Source organism: Plectropomus leopardus, chromosome 21 (assembly GCF_026936395.1).
Source record: "Plectropomus leopardus strain MGB_pleo_1.0 chromosome 21, ASM2693639v1, whole genome shotgun sequence".
Taxonomy (NCBI): Eukaryota; Metazoa; Chordata; class Actinopteri; order Perciformes; family Serranidae; genus Plectropomus; species Plectropomus leopardus.
The window spans coordinates 17,558,423-17,578,322 of NC_142196.1; the positions used below are offsets into that span (position 1 = coordinate 17,558,423).

Here is a 19,900-nt window from a genome sequence, read left to right on the forward strand (position 1 = left end):
AGTTTTGCTTAGCTTAGAAAGGTAGAAGACTGCAAATTTCCTTGTATTTCTTATTGGCTTTACTGTGTTTTACTTCTCCAAGTGCGTGCCTCTGATGGGATATTAAACCCCTCATATAACCCCTGGACATTTTGTCAGGGTGTAATCAAATCCAGAGGACATTTCACTGGCATTTCCAAACGTTTGGTGGGTGATCAGACTTGAGCCAGTGAACTGAAGCAAGACATAGCTTATTCCCTATTGCACGCTGCCAAGATGCATGCATGAGGTTCTGTACCACAAACACTTACACTTTCCAGATGCAGAGAGTTCCCTAACCATGTGGCAAAACCGCTCTTAGATATTTATCACTGAGTCATGCAATTAACCATTCTTTAAGGCTCATTTTGATTGCAAATAATAGGATCAATACCTTTGCAAATCTGGACTGTATTGTTTTAACTAGTGTTTGTCTGAGCTGCACAGTAGGGAGGGCTGCCTTCTATATTTGAAGTTAAACAGCAAAGCAAAGTGGCAATTTTCTCATGACACACTAATTTCCATAAATGTGCCGTCCCAGTGCTCACTTTAGTGTCAGTTTCATGCTGAATTACAGTAAAAAAAAAAGAATAGTTCAAGTCCAAGTCAAGTACTCTATGTTGTGTTTTCTGGCCTGGCTCGACTTTTTCAGGGGGTTATCAGGACTTCTCTGGAAAGAAGAAATTTATCTCGTAAAAAACGTCTGGTTTCTACTCCCTCTGCATGCAGAAACTATGGGGCCGGTGATGTCATTAAGTAAAACAATCTGGGCACTGGCAGTCATCGCAGCTGCCATGTGAAGTGTTTACCAGACAGAGATGGTTTGTGCTGGGGGGCAAATCTGTTGCTCCCAATAAGGAATTGGAGACACAAATGGGATAGAGCACTGGTCTCAGGGTCAGCTAACACACTGGGAGACACAAGTACAATCCAACGGTTGACTGAAGCTGGATTTAACATTTGGCTTCTGTTTTTCCTCTTCATTTCTCCCTTGTGTGTGTGTGTGTGTACGTCTACGGCTGTCAAGAAGCTGGACTAACAGCTAACATCTGCAGTATCAGTTTACAGTTTCATAAAGTGACGTTGGTTAAATGAGCTCTGTATATATAAATATATATGTAAATGAGGCTGTATAGAAATAGGTGAAAGTAGAGCTGAAGTGATTTGTTGGTTAATCAATCGGCAGAAAATTAATGGGCAGAAATTTTGATTTGGCATTTGCAGCCCCACTGGAAAGTTCCAATGGACCCTGGTAAAGAGGTCCAGTGGGATCCTTCCTCAGGAACTTCTTTTTTGAAAAGCAAGCTCTATTTTTATGCTTTTCTTAATGCACTCTTGAAGGCTGCCTGTTTTAAAGTTAAATGTATTCATGATAACAGTGGTGGAATGTATCTTAGTGCATATATTCACCTACAAAAATGAATGGAGTGACAGACGTGGGTTTTTTTTTAAAAATTATTATTGGGTCTATTTTTATTTTTGAAAAGAGATAACCTTTGTATTTAGATCCAGGGCTATTTATGAAGTATTCCTGGGCTGAAGCCTTTTGACACACAGGCCTAACGGTGCTCAGTGTTGGGAAGATTATTTTTGAAATGTATTATGTTACAGATTACTAGTTACCCTGTTAAAAGTGCAATAAGTAATTTAACTATTTACTTTAAAGCAATGCACCTCATTACATTTGATTACTTCTTGATAACTTTTATATCAACTTTTAAACTGGGCAATAGTGCTGAAATGTCTGGGAATATGCCAAAAGAAGGCATTCCTGCACAGCCAAAACATGTAAAGCAGCAAGTTGAATGGTTTACTCTAATATAAACGTCTTACTATAAAGAACACGTTTGGATGTAACTCCTTTGTAAACAATAACATTTTGATTAGTAACTGTAATTTTTTTCTCAGTAACTGTAATCCATTACAGTTACATCTTTTTTGCAAACTAAGTACATATAACTTACTCCCCAGTACTGATTGTACCTTACATGCTCATGAGTATTTCCACAGATTTAAGTTTTTAAATGAAAAATATGATCATCTTTAAAAACGAATGCACTGTTACAAATAAATAAAAGCATATGTTTTAACTTTAAAAAAGTGAGTGTCTAGGCTGCTTCAAAAGTTTTAAGTCGACTGAGTTTGAGAAGAGAAGTTGAGGGGATTTTATAAGCCTGTACACTAACTTTTTATAGTTTTAATAGTTTATTTTTACTGTTTAACAGAATACGAGGCACTTAAAATGAGCTCCACCTCCACTGACTACAGCTTGAGAAAGCTGTCTACACATTAATTCATCCAAATAATTTTCACTTCTGATACTTACATTTTGTTGTCTAAATTTGTCATTTTTACTGTGTTTAAGAATTTCACACTGTGGCTTTTCTAATTAATCTAATTTAACCCTTTGAAACCTTATCTGACATCACTTTTCTTGTACTGCTTTCAGATGCTAATCACAAGTATTTGAAACCTTTAGACCTGGAGCAAATTGATTTGATTTCTTTCAGAAACATAGTAAGAAAAAGGCAGTGAACAATTTGGCAAGAAAAATCCTGTAAATCACATGAAATTAATAGAATTAGAAAATTATTTTTTAAAAAGTTTTGGAAAAGTTTCCAAGGAACTATATTCAAAATAATTGTAACTTTATTGTTAAAAATATTTTTAAAATATTATCATTTTTAAGGAGTTAAGCCATTTCCTTGTTTTTTTTTTAAATTTCACATTTTTTGTCTTTTTTTCATTTTTGTTTGTTTGTTAAAAATTGCTTTTCTTTTCTGGTTTTCTGTTTGTTGTTTTGGTTTCTTTCTCTTTTTTGGGAAATTTTCTTGCAAATTTTACTACTTTCTTGCAATTTTCTGGGTCATTTCTTAAATTGCCCATTGCGTTCTTTACATATTTTTGAAAGAAATCAAGCCGTTTTGCCCAGGTTTCAAATGGTTAACAGAAGTAAGACATCTGAACACTCCCACTGCTCAGTTAGGCATTTTTAATGCTAGAAAACAACTACAAAACAAACACAGAATAAAGTATCTTATTGTGTGTTGAGCTGCTGCATTTTAAATGTGTGTTTTTGCAGTTTTATTCCACTGAGGCTGAATGAGGAGTCTGTCAGGAGTGTGTTGCAGAAGGGGAGCAGTGTTGGTTGACAGGCGCTGGAGCTCAGGGGGAGGGGACCAGGGGAGGGATATGTAATGGTAATGACTGGAGGTGGGGGTTCAAATACAGCTGTGCTTAGTCAAACTTTCGCGCAGGACGTGCCTGTGTCAGGGGTGAGCACCGTTATCTCTCGTCAGCTGCCTCCTCAATGGGCGGTAACTTTACCGGGAACTCAAGTGGCTGCAGTTGCAATTAAGGAACCACGCCTGTTGCGCTCTAATTTCTCTGAATTGCAGTACTTATACTACCATTCCCTGGAGCTCAAGCTGTCTCTGGAGCCGCCCGACCAGTCAACTTCATATCCATTGGATGTTTTTTTTTTTAGTCTGTTATTTTATTATCGCGAGACCGTGCATTACGAACCTACGGGGCCGATCCTGACCACTGCTTTCGGGCTGGGAGGTAATAGTCCGATCGCACTTATTTTGTCCGGGTCCTCGCGCAGTAACAGCAATGGAGTACCTCAAGTTTTGTTTTGTGTTTTCATGCTGGGTGAAGTTTGCAAATTGTGTCTTGTCTACTGATACACCTCAAGCTCCTACACCTATTCCTAAAGGTAAGAAACGTTTTTCTTCTTCCTTTTGTTTGCTGTCATGTTCATGTTATTCCTGGTTTGCTCAACAACTTTTGATTTTTTTTTTTTTTAACTGTTGTGCTAGTTGTGAGATGTTTAAATTATATTTTTTCGGAGAAGTCAGTACCAGCCACATATTAGAGGTGCAAGTTGCATGCCTGTGCGTAAATGTGAGCGTGTCAAGCGCTACATATGCTGCATCTTTAAATTACATGATAGTGTTTAACACAACAGAACCGTCTGCGGTTTCTCACAATCCTGTTTTTATTTCAAGTTGTCTGGCAGCGCGCAGCTCTCACTTTTATGTACACATGTCACGCTGTAAAATGTCAGCGCGAGAAAAAACTATGGTTGGTTCCACTTGTTTACACTTGCTTTAGGGCTACATTTAGACTTGAATGAAAACCAGAACAATCAGACAGTTATTAGCCGACATTTACCATGAATCGAAATGCGCGAGAAATCCCTCAGTATTTGATTTTAATAGGAAACAAGCAATTATGTGCTTGAGAAACACAGGGGCGGCTGTAAACCTGTTATAATTGAAGGTTGGTGGAGCAGAGCCAAACCTGCTTGAGTGCTCAGCTGTTAAAACATACAGGACATGTATAGGTTTATGGCCCCCTCTGTGTCACGGTTTTATTGACTTGTTGGTATGTCTCTGTTGCTAAATTGCTCTAAATTGCCCTAAAATAATTTCAGTTAAACACAGGCCATGTTTCTCCTGTAAAGGGAGCTGTGGCATCTTGTAAAAAACTGCAAACAACAACATAAGTGGGCACATATGTCTTTTTATACCAGTGTTGGTGTTATAAGTGCTGCAGTGTATAAGTTCAGTCTGGAAATCTGTTTAATGATGCATTTTGCTGGAGGGAGGCAGTCTATCAGGGTACAACAGCTGCCTTCAGTTCTCCACAGACTCGTTTTGTCCTGGTCTAACTGGGTGTCTCCCACACAGCAGCCACATTAACTTTACAAGGGTTAAAATGTTTGCTCAAGAGAGACTTGTTGGTTCACCTGGGAAGGATCATGAGGTTAAAGTGATGCAGCTTGTTGGGATTAATACACTAAACCTACTTAATCTCTCACGAATGGAGGAAATTAGCAGTTGTGAATGACAGCTTTCATACTTTACATGATGCAGACTGAGTGCAATGATTTCATTTGATGACGTCAACTTGTGAATTATTGCATTCTGTTTAATTTTATTCCTGATAAGCTCTATCTCACAATGTTTAACCAGACGCCATATATAGAGAGAAAGTTTGAAAACACATGGTGCACTGATGTTAGTAAAATTACATTTTTACACCTTGCTACTTTGCTGCAGTAGTTTAAAAGCACTTTTCTTTTTAGAGCAATACAAGTACTTCAGGTTCAAACTGATTTCTGTCTAAAAATGGGTGGGGGTCAAAAACATACATTCAGAATTGAGTCTTTTTTCCCCATTTTTCCTATATGTTTCATTGCCAAAGGAACATCATGCACAGATGTTTCTGCAAACTCCCTCAGTGTGCAAAACAGCTAAACGGGGTCTAGACCTTTTCTTTATATGAAACTGTTCTTCACTAATAAATGCGTTTGAATGCACTAAAAAAGGCACTGGTGAGTAATTCTACTGACTCAATTAACTGTTTATGCAGTTTAACTCCAAGATGTGTTACACTGCATAACTTTTATTGAAGCACAAGAGCCAAAACTCATTGCATGAGGCATAGCCTTGCACATTATACGTTATACGCACATAATTTTGTTTCTTATTTTTCCTTTCCAAATAAAAGCCATTTGTTTTTAAGTGTGACGTAGTGATGAAACACTCCAGCCATTTGGGGCCTTTGTGGGTCGTAATGTAACAGACATTTGTGTATTGCACCTATTGTATGAGGTGTTAACAGTTTGGAATAGCAACTTAATGAATCATCTTTTTCCCCAAAATTCTCAATCAACACTTTCCCTTTCTTTCCTGAAGAAAGGAGGATGCAGAGTATTGTGGTGAAAAGTGAAGGGAATAACTTTGTTGACGTGTCCTCCTTTAGAAAGCCACGTCGAAAAGAGCAAGTTGTGTGTGCTGTTTTTGAGTGACTTCATTTTTAGGTGGGGCAAGATGTTGGTTGTCATAGCAACGGGGTGTTACAAAGCAGAAAAAGTTGAAAGGACTTAAAAGGCTACAAATTATAAAAAAAATATTACAGGTACAGGTAGGAAACATGTTTTCATATTCACTGATTTTTTCTAAATGCCAGCTGTGAAAGGTGATGTGTAGTGTTTTTCCGTTAATTCAGACTGTTAATGCAGATTCTGATATTTGTTCTCTAACAGAATAATGCCTCTTCATTGGTTGTAGCGCAGAAGCAGACGGTACAATTCAGCCATGAAAAGGGATAGTGAGAGAAGCAGGAATGCAGAGCGATGCCCGTTTCTCACCTATGTGCACCTTGCCAGTCACTGTGAACAGCGGACGTGGCTGTTAGTTTGTCAGTTTTGGAAAACTTACAAAAAGTGGGCAGAGCAGCCCCCCACTGTCCCGGGCGTCTGAAAGGAGCCTTTCACTTATTTCTCACTGACGTGAACAGCAGAATATATGTTTAATTTAACATGTAGTTCTTGTGGTGTGAGTCTTGGTTATTTCACGCAAATCTGAATAGACTGCTAAAAAACATAATCCTACATTTTATTTTTTGCATTATTATTTTTATTAGATCATTTAAAATGTACAAATTCACTTTACAATATTTGTGTCCCAATAAGTGAAACTGACAGTTATCAGTTTAACCCTTTAAAATCTTGAGAAACAAGAAATCTGAGAAAATTGGTTTGATTTCTTTCAAAAAAATCAGGGAAAAAGGCAATGGTCAACTTGGCAAGAAATGTCCCACAAATTGTGAGAAATAAGTAAAAAGTGACAAGGAAATTATTTTAAAATTAGTTTTAAAAAAAGAGGATGATCTGAAAATTATTCAGAAATAGAGAAAATGTCCAGAAAACTATATTAAAATGCTAAATAAATAAATATTATATATATATATTTTTTTAGCACTTTGTTAGGCCAATTTCTTGCTTGCTTTTTTTTTTTTTTTGAATTTTTTTTTTTTTTTTTTTAGGTAATTTCCTTGTGACTCTTTTACAATTTTATTTATTTGCACATTTTTGGGCCATGTCTTGTTAAGTTGTTTTTTTGCCGTTCTTTCATGTTTTTTAAGAACTCAATTTGCTCAGGTTTCAAAGGGTTAAACATGATGATGCCTCTGTCTGAAAATGGTAAAAGTGTAGGTAAACTCAAAGACAAAGAAGAAACAGACTGACATTGTTTACTCTGAGAAAAACTCTGTATCCCTGTCAGTTAGCGGGGCATATTTCTCAGCGAGTGTGAATATGTGTCTGGGAGAAGATAAATGCCATAACTCAGTATGATCTGGTCTGCTCCACATGTCCAAGGCGTCTTAAGATTAGACCTTTCCCAGACAACACTGACGTGTTGGCAGGGAGCATTTTATAGAGAAGAAAAGGAAACCCCACCTTAAGTTACCCATGCCGTATATTCTGTAAAATGATGCTCTGTATTGCCTGTAATTCCAGTCTAACAAACTAACAAACCCTGTTGGCAAGCCAAGCCTGCAATCATGCCTCAGAACATTGTCACTATATCACCACAAGGTTGGTTCTGTTCCTCCGTTTAAGTAAAATATGCGTTGAGTCGTCTGCTTTTTTTGTCCCATTTTTTCTTCGCTGTGTCTGAGGTATTCTGCCAGCTGTCAAAGAGATAAAATCAGCACGATATCAAGCAGACAGTTGCCATGATGCAATGTCTTCCTCTTAAACAAAATTGAAAACAGATGAGGTTTTCGCAAAGTTGTCAAGACCGAGGTTATAATACAAATATCCTATTGTATTACCTGATCATTTAAATGACGTCGTGAAAATGGGAATGAACAGCTGCTGATCTTTGGCAAGAATTATGCTGCACGAATCTCGATAAAGCTGACATGGTGCACTGTTCAAACTGCCAAGTATTGTTCCACGTTTAAGATGTAGTCATTAGTAATTGTCAACATATTAAATATACTTAACCTTTGATATTTATCATAACATATCAGTTTCATTTAGTTTTTAAAGGGACAGAAGTAGCTGAAGGAAAATAAAACTACTACAGTAAATAAGTTGTCATTGGCAGGACCAACATGTAGCTTTTACTGAGGAGTTCCCACACATTTTCATGGACGACATTTCATAACTTTTTCATGACTTTCCAAGGACCCATAATTAAATTTAATGACCACTCGCAACGTATAACATGTACAGAACTGTGTGCTATATTGTACTTCAAATGTTCATTTTTTTATGTGAACTAAACTTTCCAGTTTGTTAATGTTGGTTATGTTTTTAACATGGCATGGAAGGTTATTTAATTTCACAATACACATCAAAATTCAATGACTTTCTCCGAAACTTTACATGATTTTTACTAATTCTATGACTTCTCAAGGCCTAGAAAATGAGATAGTGAAATTCCATAATTATTCCAGGTTTTCCATGACAATAAGAACCCTGCATATAAAACAAAGACATTTACTGTTTTTAAAATGTTATTGTTCATTACTTAAGGTCAGGGATACTTCACTTCCTTTGCTTAGGGGGCCACTTCTGCAAACTGACAGGAGACTGGGGGCCAGCTGATAAACAAATATTGCTGTCCTTACTCATCTTTAGTAGTAGTAGTAGTAGTAGTAGCAGTAGTAGTAGTAGTAGTAGTAGTAGTAGTAGTAGTAGTAGTAGTAGCCAGTCAGGTCAAGTGTCCATTTCTAAGATTTGACTTCTGTTGTGGGGTCAGGAGGATCCTCCCCTGGCCTGTTTTTTTTTTGTATTAAAAGCTCAATTTTGATCCTTTTATACACTCTGACACCTTATTTACATTCAAAGGACAAAAAAAATATCCCAGTGTGAATGTATTTATTTTAACTGTGAATTAGAAAATGGCTGGAGGGCCACCCGGCACACTGTCAGGGGCCTGATTTGACCCATGGGACACAAGCTGAGTATCACTGCTTTATGTGATTATAATCCAACTGATTTACAAAAATAGCAGGAATCTCAACAAGAAAATTTCAAAGTACAGCCTTTTTTCTACCTTTTTTATGAGCCAGCAATTTCAGTTTGTATTTTGTAATCACTGAAGCCTGTTCAAATACATCAGCTAGTGGAGAGGAACATGCAGGTGCCAAAGCATGTACTTTGGGAGTCGCTCACTGCTCCTCTTTAAAGCATTTTCAATTCGCTTTCCAGGTAGAAAAACAGGAGCTGTTTCAAAGAAGCAGCATGTGGTTGTACATTACAAGACTTGGCTCACATCCCCTTTGCTGGAATTTTTATCAAAATATAATAGTTTCTCGCATATTGAGTTCCGTTTTCCAATTACAGCAATTTCAGATTGAAAATGACAGCAAACTGATTAAACCTAAACTGTTAACCTCTAAATGCATTATGCTGAGTCAAACTAGGTTTGTTACTGTCAACAATGAAGGATTTAAAGCTCTGCAGTACAACCAGACTGTGACTAACAGAAGAAATGCCTAAACTGTAATCATTACCCCTGACAAAAGCACTGCATGAGACAAAATTAGTTATTTCTTTTAGCATTATAGTTGTCTTTGTGGGGTGAAATAAATAAGTTAATCTTGATCTAAAATGACGTGTGATGAGCCTACAAAATTGTTTCCTGGCCCAATACTGGTGACATCATGCCACATCCCTGGGGCTGAAGTGCCTGTGGTTTGACATGTGTAATTGAAAACACAGATGTTTTCTGCAGATGCACTACACAACTCGAGTGTTACGGAAATTGTGTGTTTTATCAATTATGGAATTATAGAAAATAAGCTCTATATTAGTTGCGGACAGCTCAAATAATGTCAGACTAACCAACCCGTAAGCTGTAGGTTTTCTTATCCCCTGCGTATCCATCTCTAAGATAATTACAAACATACGGATGACTCACAGAGATAGCAAGAATAGTGTGTTTCAGGCGAAAAGGAATGTCTGCAGGTTTGGGGGTTTCCGACTTTTAGACATCAGAAGTGCTACTTCTGTGCCAATGCTGCTCGTATTTACATTAAAAGTATAATGTATTCTAAAGCTGGAAAATCTTTAAAGCAACTGTAGGTGGAGTAGCATGCTATATTTGGCTGAAGGCTGAGAAATGAAGGGATGATAGAGGTACTTATGTGAGGACGTAGCAATCAAAATGTCTAAAAAGACAAACACTCAGTGCCATACACAAATATAATCACATCTGTTCTGTCCTTTTGTCAACTGGCTTTTCACCTTCAATTGTGCTGCTCGAAGCAGATATAAACTACAGACTACATATTAAGATGAGTGCAGTGTCTCCACTTCCTCCCACTGTACAAAAAAGAAGCTAAAATATCCAAATATGGGCTCTGCCATCTTGTGCTGGTGGCATCATTTTGAGCCAGAGCGTGCATAAAAGTGATCAGGGAGCGAAGTTGTGGTATCAAGGTCCCACTCATACACACTCCCGACTGAGCTCCAATGGCCCGACTAAATCACATCGAAACAGACATGCACAGCTGTCAATCATAATGCCACGCCCCCTTTTTATTGCAACAAATAACTAATTAAAACCAAACTTAAACATCTGCGTGATAGTAACTACTTAAAATGACGGGAAAAGTTTCTGGGAAAAAAACTGTTTTAGTTTAATTTAGTTTTTAGTTTGGCCCATGTCCCATCCACTAACATGGAGGGGGCGGGGTTAGCCACCAGGGGGCAATTAAAGTTCTTTGGCTTCACTTTTCGGGAGCTGTAATGTTGTCCATTTTTATATACAGTCTATGTTATCAACACATTTGTATTTCAGTGTTGTTGGATAACACAGTACGATCTAATGACTATATTGGCATTGGCAATGCAAAACTCGCAGGACATTAACTTTGCAGAGCTGATAAACTTAAAATAAATAAACTGTGCTGTGCGTCCCGTCATTCACTGGGATACATCAAGTCTGTCTCTTTACCGGCCCTCGATGTGTGTCAAGTCAGCTGTTGCAAATGCTCTCTCCATTCAGTGAAAGACAATATAAAAGGTGTAACAACAACCATTTCTGGAGTGTTTTTTACCTGAAAATATGACACAGATTGTGATAAACATTTGCTCTTACAGTACAAATGTATTTACATTAAACCCCTGCCTACTGTAACAGACTGTTATAGGCTGTACATATGTTATCAGCCATTATCAAGCCTTCAGGCTGCGGGTGCAGGTGAGAACGGACAAGCACACTGCAGGAACATGGGGTAACTGGCACAAATCCAGCTGGCAGGAGCGAGATTACAGTGGCGAATTCTAGTAAGAACTACTTCTTTCCGAGCATATCCCAGCCTTTTAACCCTAAACTGGCTATGTTTTACATTTTTACAGTCGTGCTATATGATCTCACACCATGAAAGGGGTTGCTCATGGTGATGAATATGCAGAATTATCACCTGAATCTGCACATCCCCTCTGCTTTACAGGGATTTACAGAGTTTCGGCTCATTGTTAAGCTGTTCATCTGCAATTTAAATGTTTTGGTTTCACAAAATTGTTTTCAGCAGCAGCAGGCAGCTGTTTTGACTGGAAAATCTTTAAAAACCAACTGTGCTCTACCTGCTCAGCACCAAACAGCAGACAGACACATTTAGCAGCTAAAGAGCAAGATATTTCCCTTGGGAGTTGGTAGAGAACCAAAATCAGAGCTGTAAGGGAATATTGGACTTGCTTACACCAGGTGGCCAAGAAAAAGAGCTACAAATAATGTTGCTTCTTCACTGCTTGATATTAATAAGCAACTGTTAGCAAACAAATTCACCACATCAACTTAAAAGGTGATGTTAGGTTAACATATATTCACAATCTGTTTATCCTGCCCCCAAGTGGCCAAAAAAATCATTTATTGCAGGCTTAAAAAAGCAAACTGCCTCTCCCCACTTCCCCGCATCTATTTGACGAAGTCCAGAGTAGTAGTCTTTCGTTGTTCTACATCTGGATTAAATATACGTTTGCACTGATGGCAAGATTAACACCTTCCTGGTTCCAGCTGTGACCCAATATCCAATTACAGCACTATTTAAATGTGATTTTCAATAAGATGGACAACCAGTTTTAATCATAAACTAAAGTATATATAGTGCCAGAGTTACAGTAAACCTTTAAATCACACAAGAACATGACACCTTGCCCTTTTATCTTAACAAAAAATGGATCTGAGTGACTCAGGAATGCTGTGCAGGCCCCCGTGGACAGAGAGACTATTGTTCTCATTAGGCTTGATTAGTGTCCAAAGTATGGATTGTGCATGTGTTTTTGCTTACACACTGACGTCCTCAAAATTTTCAGGTCTTCCCCTTGCAGCGATGAAAAATTAGGCCAAAGCCTTATTTGCCTTTTTATTTCTCTCTGCTTATGTATGACCTTGCATTTACTTGGGACATGTATTACTGGCTAAGGTGGCCAAGCTATGACAACATCCACTGTGCATTACATACTACTACTACTACTACTACTAATTATATTACTACTACTAATAATAATCACGATCAAAGAATAGAAAGATAATCCAGAGGATCTAAGGCTGCGAACTGGTTAATATGGGGTCAACATTTCTGATATGTACCTTGGGGCCAGATCCATGCCAGCTTTAAAAGTGATCGATAAATTATTAAAAGCATGTCTAAAATGGACAGAAAGTCAATGGAGAGAAATCAGGATTAGGTGATGTGACGCCATCTGTTAAAACCCGTGAGAGCCGAGCTGCTGCATTCTGAACCAGTTTAAGGCGGGAGAGTGGTTTTTGTTTGATACCAGACAAGAAAGAGTTACAATAGTCAAAAAAAATTCAGTGTTGTTTCTTCCTGTGAATTTATTCTTACACAACTTGGCTCAAAATTCCCTTTAAAAGAAAACACTCACTAATACAGTGAGGGGTTTCAGCTGTACAACGTGGCAGTGCACATTACTGCAGAGAGTTTGGCACAGCTTGAACGCCAAGGCCCATCTATCGAGTGTAAACACCTGGGAGTGTTACACTCAGCACATCTAAACGATTTCTAACCAGTACTCATGTACCCTGATCGTGATGTCACCTTTCATTATTTCAGCCTACTGGCTTGAGTTGAAGTTAAAGTCACATTTCATATGATAGGGGCAGGCTTTGCAGGAGGGAGCTCATCCTCAGGCAAATATCCAGGTCCAGACATGGCACATTGGTTTGCAATTAAAAGAAAAAAATCAGAATTAAGCATTACTGTGTGATCCTAGCAGGTATAAATCAGATCTGATTTGGTTGTAGGCAATCTGTTTCCCCTTCACGTCATAATGTTTTGCCTCACCTTGAGATTAAAGGCTGGCGCAGTCAAATAGATGCTAGGACAAAGGAATGTGGACCATTTATTGAACTTCTTGCACTTTCCTTCCCCCCCGACACCTTTGGCTAACATCGTTTACTTTGAATGACTAAAATAGAAAGAACAGCGGTTTGTGTTCACTGCCCAGGACTGTCTCGTCGAAGAGGAAAGATCCTGTTATCCTTATGCTGGAGGCCGGGGAACATTCCCATGATACCGCTTTCCGTTCTACAATAAATGCTTACTTAAGTTTAGGCCCCAGCCAGTGAGTCAGAACTTTTGCTCATTGGTGTGTGAAAGTTTACCTAGACGGCGAGTCCCATGTGGTCTAAAGACAGAGTGAGAGGGAGTGAAAGACCACTTGGCGTTCATGCCTTTCTTTGGGAAGAGTTACAGCGGGGCTCTATGGGCTGCATTCCTCTCCTGCTGTGGGATGTTCATACAGCACAGACATGAGCGAGTCCTGTGTTCCCTCTGACTAGACATTTATCCTGCACAATCACTGCGATCAAAAACCCTCTCCTTTAAAGTGTTGCCATCTTGTCTCACAGTTGTATTTCATTACTCATCTGATTTACAAAAAAAACACATCAAAGGATTGGACAGTTGCCTCAGGATTTAAATTTGTCGTTAGATTGGAAAGTAGATTTGTACTGTTGTTATCCACACTTGTTTTCTTTTCTTTGGATCTAATTTGCAGAAAAGGGAAATTAAGTGAGCCATTTTGGCTCAATCGGATGATTTTTTTTAGAGATAAAAGCAAAACTAACCAGCACAGTTGTAGAATCATGAGCTTATTGAATATGACAGTGGGGTGTAGGTTGTACCTTGGCTAGATTTTGTAAATAATACATGCACATTCTGGTTATATTTTACTTTTGAATATCAAAAATTTAAGATTTAAGATGAAGATTTTTTTTTAATTTATTTATTTTTAATTCTTAATATGCAATAATAAAGTAAGTTGGCGCAAATCATCTGGTGTAACATATAATCGGATGTCATCTGAGCACAACTTTTGGTGGGAATCTCTATATGCACCTCATTTGATTCCAGTTCAGAGGGCTATGATGTGATTATAAAATGATTATTGGTGCATCTTTATACATCTTGATGCATTAAAATTTTACATACACATTTTTTTCACCCCAAAGACATAATGGATTTGTAACAGATGAATTTTCTTCCATTACCTTTTATACAATAGCAGTAGAAGATAAACACAATGTATGTTTTAAATCTGCTATGTTTCACCATCAGGTTGGTTCAGCTGTAACGAACTTCTAGCCTGGTCTTACAAAATTGTTACAGCCCATCATCAGTGTGTGTAATGGCATAAAGTGTGGGTCAAAGTTGGCTTAAAATAATCTGCTACTTTTTCAGCATGAAATTGCTACCTTGACTCTTAAAGCGTGCACAGTTGGTCGCTTTCAGCCTGCTATTAATAATAAGATTTACAATTTAATGGCCCAGTGTGTGAAACTGAATTGCAGAACTAAAATTTCTCCCCAGTGTGTCCATTCTGGGCTACTGTAGAAACAACATGGTGGACTCCATGGATCCGCTCCATATATAGATATGAACGGCAAATTCTAAGGTAACTAAAACATAAAGATTCTCAGTTTTAGGTGATGATTAACTAGTAAAAATGTAGTTATAAATAGAATACATTCAATGCAAATACAATTTCTGCCAATAACTGCTTCTAAATCCTGCACACTGGACCTTTAATAACCTTCCTTAGAACATTGTGCTAAACTGATTACGAGAGAAAACCAGGTATGTGATGGAAAGCCAAATCAAAATAAGGATTCAAAGCAGCATTTTGACAACCCCCAGTTTAACATATTGTAAAAAAAAAATAGATGTGTGGCCTTGGCTTGGCAGAAAATTTGCAGATCACATTTCTTCCTCAGGCACTCCAGTTGTATTTGGAGACAATGTCACAACATCCAGCCAAGGTTTCCAGTCGCAGTTCACATGAGGCCTCTGTAAATCCTAAGGGATGATTTTTTCCACCAGAATTGTGTATGGAAAAGCCATGAAAGATTTGCTGATGTGTTTGAATAACTAGTTTAATGCAGGAAACAAAAGTGTCTGTCTCATCTTTTCTAAATCAAAGGTAGTTGGCATCCTCAGGCTGTACTTAACTGGGAGCTTGCTTGTTTGGATGCACTGATGTGGCCCGCATGTTTACGACAGTAGGAAAGTGTGTGGCTCCATAAGGTCAGGGCAAAGTCACGGAGGGGTAATTGGAGTGAGCCGTCAGCCTATTTGTTCCTTAAGGCAATTTTTTTTCCTGCCACATCACTGGCACACAGTGTGTTTGTTTGTCAGTACGCGTGCAAAAGCACAAGCACAGCCCTAATAGTTTAGTGTTTAGGAAATTGAAATAATTAAGTCATACTAACTGGATAAAGCAGGGATCACCACATCCAGCTCACCACTGGATTTCTATGTACAAATACAAACAAAGCTACTGGAGATGATTTTGCATTATATTAGAACACACACAAAAAAATCAAGCTCAATGCAGACAGAAATAAAAAACATGTGTCCTGGCTGTAATCACAGTATTATGAAAAAAAGAAATTTCCTGAAGGTCTCCATGTATTGCCAAGAAATCGCAGCAGAACATTCTTAAGGCACTAGTTCACGCTGTCTGAACTGCTTGCCGGACAGCAGAATAGTTTCGGACATCCCGTCCCACCACACCTTTCAGACACTGAATTGAGGGGGCTGTGACCGACAATTTCAGTAACTTTCCAATTACAACATTCCAACATTCACAAACACTTCATGCTGTCATTGGCCCGATGAACAGAGATCAGAAAGTAAGCTGTGTTTGAACTCATTTTGAAACTCTTTTTTTCCATTTGTTATGCAACTATTTTTGTCTCTTTTCATGAACATAACACTATGAATGGCTTCCAGGAGAGATTGCCTGAAAGTGCGCTCCGTTACCCACATATTTAAACAATATCAAATAATATGAATATGTATTTTAATTCCAAAAAATAAAAAGAGTTTCCTTTCGTTTTGCCCAGTGTTTGCCTCACACAGCAAAAATGGGGAGAAAAAGTGATTGGTTTGATTTAAAATGATTCTTTTTGCCAAACAAATTGGTCGTCATGCATGCACACATCACGTTTGGCATATCTATTTGCCAGAAATTATGTTCCCCAAATATGTGAGACACTAACCCCTCCCTGCACTAGACATCATCATCCCAAGCCAAGAACAAGAACATACTGCAGACACACCTTCCCACTGTGCAGTGCTTAATTTAAAACCCTTCGTTCTGAATCTGCCTAGTTCTCTGCTATCTGTCACCTTATGCTGTTAGGTTAGAGGCAGACTGGGAACTATTTCTAACCTGTAACAGAACTCCTGTGTCAGAGGAGAACTGGTATGGCTATTAGAGCGACGACAGGGCCGCAGGCTAGACTGTGATGAGAGAACGGCTAAGTCACATTGACAGGAAATGGATGGAAAAGAGCTGCAAGGAGTCTGCTTGTAATGGACTTTAGTGTGGATGAGTGGGTGGGAGGTGGGCGATTTTGATTTTACTGACACATAACGATTTAGAATAGGACCTTGGCTCTTGTATGCCCTCAGGCTTTGTTTAGTTACATCTCCAGTGTAGAAATAAAGTGCAGACACAGTGAATGTCAAGAATCTCAATTCATGTCCGACTTTTCAGCATCTGCAGAGCACTGTCTGTGCCGTACTTCATGTATATTATTTTTGTCTCCAATAGCTTTTTTGGAGGATTTGTGTATATATCGCTATCTCAACATCTCCTTTCCATGGTGACCAGTTTGTGTGAGTTTTGTTTGCGCCAAATGAAAATTGACATCACCACATGTCTTTTTAATAGCCTGAATCTTTATGAGCATGTTGAGATTTGCTGTGCAGTCAGCGAGATAAATTATAAATGAACATCAGGCTATCGGCAAATTCTCACAAAAATGAAACAATAATGGCATGTTAATCTCTGTAAAACAGCTTTTAAACTGTGTTCTGGGGCAGAGTACACATTTGGACCCTTTATAGCACCCTGCTTTGTTCTCCAGAACACTTCCAATCCTACTTGCCAATGTCCAATAAATCATTTACAAGGGTTCAGTGGAACGTAGTGTCGTATATTAAATAGAAAGCAGACGGGCTCTTGAAACTTGAAAAGTGGGATTAGTATTTAAATGGTCCTATAAAGCCATATTAAAGTGTTATTAACGTTTTGTCAGCCTGCTTGTGTATGAGCCGGAGCAATCTTTTGCACTTTTGAAATGATCTTTTAGAAGCTTAAATCAAGTGAGTACTCCCTCTTCATGCAGTGACAGTCTGGTGAACCGGATTCAGAGATCCAGGGTACTTCCTTCCTTGGCTCACAATCACAAATTGCAGCTTTTTGTTTTTTCAATCAAGGCTATCCCCTGTTGGTTTTACAAATCATAATAGAACAAGTGAAAAGACGCTTGTAGTGGGTGTAGTCCGCCTCTGTCTAGTTTCACATGAGACTATGGTGCTAATTTGTATTTGGTCTAACCCTTCCTTAAACCTCAGACATCAGCACTCACGGCCACTGGAAATGTCCTGGAAGTTTATATAAGTTCGTTTCACCGAAAAAGAAAAAAAAGTGTTTCTGAGTCAAATCCAAACTACAGTATGGTCCTAATTTGAGATGTAGCTTTAGGCCGTTAAACCAGTTTGGCTACCAGTTTGTTGACATAGGTCTGAGGTTTACAAGGAACTTGGTTCACAGAATTGGGAATCTCAATACCTATATATAAGCGTCAAACACTAGACACATTTCTGTGGACATCCTTTGGTGGAAACCAAGAATTTGCTCTAAATTCACAACTTAAAATTCCACAATTTTCAGCTGCAAGAGTATATCTGCACATCCCTATAATTTGCAGGCCAAAAAATATGTGATGTCTTTATAAGTCCCATAAGTAAGGCTGTGGAAATGTGTGTCTTTCTCCTGCAGAAAAATTGCTCGTCCTTACTGTTGCCACCGAGGAAACAGATGGCTTCCTACGCTTTATGCAGTCTGCAAACTATTTCAAGTACACTGTTAAGGTAAGATTGTCTTCTCATATTTTTAAATTATACCCACAAATGCGCAGCTTGTCCCAGCTAACGAAGCTACACTCGCAAAGCAGCCAAACGTTTTTCAACAGGCACCTCCCAAGATTGATTAGGCCTGTTAAAGGAAACAATGAAATGGAGCAAGCTGTAAAAACATCCATCTTAAAGGGATACTTCTCCGTGTCGGTCCGGAATTCCCCTCTGAGGTCGAAACCAGTAGTAAAAAAGGAAAAAATAGTCCCATGCTTGGAGGTCAGAGTTAGAGCACCACCCGCTCAGTCCTTTGCCTCTCGTGTGACTCTGTTGCACCTGTTTGTGCTCCATCTTGTGCAGACACATACTTGCAAACCTCTCTAAGAGTTAATTTCTTGTTATAGTTTGCTTGGTTATTTTGTTTTTTGGGGCTTGGTGTGCACTTATCTTTGTACAGCATATCCCATGACACTTATAAGTAAACAAAGAATACCAACAACCTGATAATATGACTGCAACTCAGGTGTTACTCAGTGTTTAAGGTCCAGCGTTTAAGATTTAAGCGGATTTAGTGGCAGCTATCGATGAAGATTGCAGATTGCAAGCTGAAGCTTCTCCAGGTCAGAATTCCTTGAGTGTTAATCATTCAGGAGGTTTCTACCAATTATCTTTCTGAGGTATCCTTCTCTCCAAAACAAACCAAACCGGTGATTTAAGCTGGTAAAAACACAGAATAACAGTTTCATGTTACAAATCAGTGTTTCTCTGACATTGTTTGGCATGTCAGAGACAGGCCACTAATCTAACACCTGCTAATGTGTGCTCACCTTTTTTCTCTGATAATTTCAGTTCCAGACATTTAGGAAGTTTAAAGCGGGAGCCAAAATCTTCTCCAAAACAAGCAAACCTGGTGTTTTTAACTGATAAAAACACTGAATAAAGCAGTTTCACATCAGAAAAAATGTTTTTTTCCAACACTTTTGTTGCAAAGGGGTTGCTTACAATGGTGGTTAATGCTAAAACGAAAATGGCTCTCTGTTCTCTGTGTTCACTCCTCAGCAAAATCTAGGGACCAAAATGGCCCCATCAAAGCACAGCACACTGACTAGCATTTAAAAAAAACCAAACAGCTCGACTTGAAGCAATGTCAGGGGACTGTGGAGTCTCCAACTGATGATTTAAATCTCCGACTTTCAAGGGGCACCCTGTTATTATCAGGTGATTATACAGTAAAGGAAACGTACCTAACATATTAAATATCATTTCAGCTGATATATCCCCCTAACTCTTTCACACTGGACCTTTAACTTAGCCCATTTGGATTATCAGTATGAAACTGCCTTCACCTCCAAGGCTCTCACTCTTATCGACATCGCCTCCCACAGCTGTGTGCTTATTTTTCATTCATAGTTGTTTTCCCAACAATTGAGATAGTGTGGAAGTGTATTTTGGCAGCACTATGAGCCTATAAATCTGCCGTTTTAGCTACTTGTTAGTATTAGTGGACCATCTCACTGTGCCTTATCCCAGGAAAGTTCTTGTAAATGTCTTTCATATTAGAAGACAAGTGAAAATGTCCCCGTCTCTGGCAAAACTGCTAACTGGGTTTATGAGATAAAAAGAATTAGAGTGAGAAACTGAAGAAGACTTCTTGAAGATGGGTGTTTTTACAGTGCTGCTG

At 38.5% G+C, this 19,900-nt stretch overlaps 1 protein-coding gene across 2 annotated transcripts in view; it reads left to right on the forward strand.

Annotated features, from left to right (window-relative positions):
* Positions 1-3,250: 3,250 nt before the first annotated feature.
* plod2 (procollagen-lysine, 2-oxoglutarate 5-dioxygenase 2) overlaps positions 3,251-19,900 on the forward strand; it is a 39,859-nt gene continuing 23,209 nt past the window's right edge. The window contains exons 1-2 of one of the 2 annotated variants that reach the window (XM_088071856.1): positions 3,251-3,736; positions 18,146-18,237. In XM_088071856.1, coding sequence (XP_087927982.1) covers positions 3,634-3,736; positions 18,146-18,237 — 195 coding nt within the window. In that variant the 5' untranslated portion in view covers positions 3,251-3,633. The remainder of the gene's footprint in view (positions 3,737-18,145; positions 18,238-19,900) is intronic. The other variant, XM_042510147.2, reaches the window with a different exon arrangement.